This window comes from Charadrius vociferus, unplaced genomic scaffold (assembly GCF_000708025.1).
Source record: "Charadrius vociferus isolate BGI_N301 unplaced genomic scaffold, ASM70802v2 scaffold28, whole genome shotgun sequence".
In the NCBI taxonomy this organism is placed as follows: Eukaryota; Metazoa; Chordata; class Aves; order Charadriiformes; family Charadriidae; genus Charadrius; species Charadrius vociferus.
The window spans coordinates 24,147-27,510 of NW_009649699.1; the positions used below are offsets into that span (position 1 = coordinate 24,147).

At 59.6% G+C, this 3,364-nt stretch overlaps 1 protein-coding gene across 1 annotated transcript in view; it reads left to right on the forward strand.

The window, feature by feature from the left end:
- Nucleotides 1-1,235, forward strand: part of LOC104291358 (gastrula zinc finger protein XlCGF26.1-like) — a gene marked incomplete at its 3' end in the record, with an annotated part of 20,007 nt that extends 18,772 nt beyond the window's left edge. Inside the window, exon 2 of the mRNA XM_009890581.1 lies at nt 142-1,235. Within this exon, the coding sequence (XP_009888883.1) occupies nt 142-1,235 (1,094 nt within the window). The remainder of the gene's footprint in view (nt 1-141) is intronic.
- Nucleotides 1,236-3,364: the final 2,129 nt, after the last annotated feature.

A 3,364-nucleotide genomic window follows, 5' to 3' on the forward strand; every position in this document is an offset into this window, starting at 1 on the left:
GAGCTGGGGCCAGAAGTTGTTCCAGCTGATGCACACGGCAGCACGGCCCTTGTCCTGCCGGCATTGCAGCCGCCAGTTTCAGCCGAAGCAGCAGCGGGAGCAGAAGCCGAAGCAGAACCCGGTGTCACAGCAGGAGCTCGGTGAGGAGAAGCCCTTCAGCTGCACCGACTGTGGAAAGCGCTTCGCTCAGAAGCATTACATGCTGATCCACCGGGGCGTGCACACTGGCGAGAAGCCCTTTGCCTGTGGCCACTGCGGCCAGAAGTTCAGGCAGAAGTACCACATGATCCGTCACCAGCTCACCCACACCGGGGAGCACCCCTTCGCCTGTGCCTTCTGCCCCAAGACCTTCAGGGACAAGACGTGCCTTGCTGGCCACCAGCGGATCCACACTGGGGAGCGCCCGTATGCCTGCGACCGCTGTCCCAAGGCCTTCAGGAACAAGCAGACCCTCACCGGCCACCAACGGCTCCACTCTGATGAGCGCCCCTTCGCCTGCGACCGCTGCCCCAAGACCTTCAGGGACAGGACGGCCCTCACCATGCACCAGTGGGACCACACCGGGGAGCGCCCCTTCCCCTGCCCCCACTGCCCCAAAGCCTTCAAAGACAAGAAGACCCTCAATGACCACCAGCGGGTCCACACTGGGGAGCGCCCATTTGCCTGCACCCTCTGCCCCAAAGCCTTCAAAGACAAGAAGACCCTCAATGACCACCAGCGGGTCCACACTGGGGAGCGCCCCTTTGTCTGCGCCCACTGCTCCAGGGCCTTCAGCAACAGAAAGGCCCTCAGTGACCACCGGCAGACCCACAGCGGGGAGCGCCCGTTTGTCTGCGCCCACTGCCCCAAGGCTTTCAGCAGCAAGAAGGCCCTCACCGACCACCAACGGGTCCACTCAGTGGAGCGCCCCTTCGCCTGCACCCGCTGCACCAAGACCTTCAGGAGCAAGATGGCGCTTAATGAGCACCAGCGGGTCCACACCGGGGAGCGCCCCTTCACCTGCGCCCACTGCCCCAAGACCTTCAAGCACAAGAAGGCCCTCACCATCCACCAGCGCGTCCACACCGGGGAGCGCCCCTTTCCCTGCACCCACTGCCCCAGGGCCTTCAGGGACAAGCAGACCCTCACCATCCACCAGCGGGTCCACACCGGGGAGAGGCCCTACAAGTGCGGTGTGTGTGGCAAGACCTACAGCCGCAAGGAAGGCCTGAATTGCCACAAGCGGTTGCACCAGGGTGCGTTGGCAGCGCCGGAGGGTGGACCTCAGCAGGAGGGAGGTCCGTCCCCGGCGATGGGGGAGGGTGAAGGCCAAGCCCTTCCAGTCCAGCAGCTGTGAGAAGCAGTTTCGGGACGAGGGGGTCGCGCTGGCTCACCGGTGCACCCACGGCATCTCCAGCCCGCAGCCGCCTCTGCATACCACCGTCCCTGAACCTTACACCGAGGCGTCCGTGGCTCGTCCTTTCTTGCCACCCCTCAACGTGGAAGCCGCAGGTCTAAGGAGAACACTTCAGGACCCCTCATCCCTCCTTGCTGAGGGGTTTCTACTGCCTCCCCCTCGCCCTACAACCCATCCACCTGCCGGCTTGGCTGTCTGAGGCCATGGGTCGTGCGGACTGTGCCTGGCATGGGTGATGGGCTCCTGCGGGGAGCAAAGGTGCTGTGGCGTCGCGTGTGTTAAAGGAGCAGCCGCTGCCGGAGCAGTCACATGCCATTCCTGGAGTCGCGCACTCTCTGCCCGAGTCTTCACCCGCCAGGACCGTGGTCCCTTTGCAGCGGGTGACTCCCTGGAGCCAACGAATGCCCTGTGCGACGCCACACACACGCGCACTTACTCTCAGCCGCGCTTCCACCTCCTTCAGGCTCGACCTGAGGTTTCCCACAGCAGTCTCAGGCGTTGGGATTTATAAAAACGAATGATGTCATTGAAGTAGCTCTGAGGAGAAGGATTTGGGGGTCCTGGTAGATAGTAAATTGTCAATGAGCCAGCAATGTGCCCTGGTGGCCAAAAAGGCCAATGGAATCCTGGGCTGCATAGGGAAGAGTGTGACCAGTAGGTCGAGGGAGGTCATTCTCCCTCTGTACTCGGCACTGGTGAGGCCACAACTGGAATACTGTGTCCAGTTTTGGGCTCCCCAGTTCAAGAGGGACAGGGAACTGCTGGAGAGAGTCCAGCGAAGGGCAACCAAGATGACTGAGGGATTGGAGCATCTCCCGTATGAGGAGAGGCTGAGAGCGCTGGGACTCTTCAGCCTGGAGAAGAGAGGGCTGAGGGGAGACCTTATTATGGCATACAAATATCTAAAGGGTGGGTTGGAGGAGGATGGAGCCAGACTCTTCTCGGTGGTTCCCAGTGACAGGACGAGGGGCGATGGGCACAAGTTGGAACAGAGGAAGTTCCGTTCCAACACACGGAAAAACTTCTTTACGGTTGGGGTGACCGAGCAGTGGCCAAGGCTGCCCAGGGAGTTGGGGGAGTCCCCTTCTCCGGAGATTTTCAAGACCCGCCTGGATGCAGTCCTGAGGGATGTGCTCCGGGCAGTCCTGCTTTAGCAGGGGAGTGGGACTGGGTGAGCTCTAGAGGTCCCTTCCAACTCTGAAAATTCTGTGATCCTGTGATTCTGTGAAAGGTAGAGCAGCAAGGAGAGCCCGGGCTGGGTGCCTCCAGCGGGGACGTCGAACAAAGAACTCCCTGGGCGAGTATACCCTGGCGATGTGTGTACCCGCTCCTCACACGCTCTTCGTGTGTCTTTTAGTCCAATGGTGATTTTTGGTCTGGGATTTTCTAACACCTGATTGGATTCTTTTTCTGTGTGCAGTCAAACCAGCCGTTGACTGCTCCTGTCTCGTTGATTTGCAGTCCTTGCTGAGGGTTTCACCTCCTTATCTCCTGGTTTACACTTCTTGCACGCCTGCCCTCCCTGGCAGATCATCAGGAACTGAAAAGTCCCAGACTTAGGGACAATGCTACCAAAACACGAGTGTATTAGCAACATTTTTTGTTATGCTAAAAGACTACATGCAGCACTGTACCAGCTGCTTGGCTGGACGGTCGCACTCAAAGAGTTGCGGTCAAGACCTCGATGTCCAAGTGGAGACCAGTGACAAGTGATGTTCCTCAGGGATTCGTACTGGGACCTGTACCGTTCAACATCTTTGTTGGTGACATGGACAGTGGGATGGAGTGCACCCTCAGCAAGTTTGCCGACGTGACCAAGCTGTGTGGTGAGGTGGACACGCTGGAGGGGAGGGATGCCATCCAGAGGGACCTGGACAGGCTGGAGAGGTGGGCCCAAGCCAACCTCATGCAGTTCAACAAGGCCAAGTGCAAGGTCCTACAGCTGGGTTGGGGCAATCCCAAGCACAA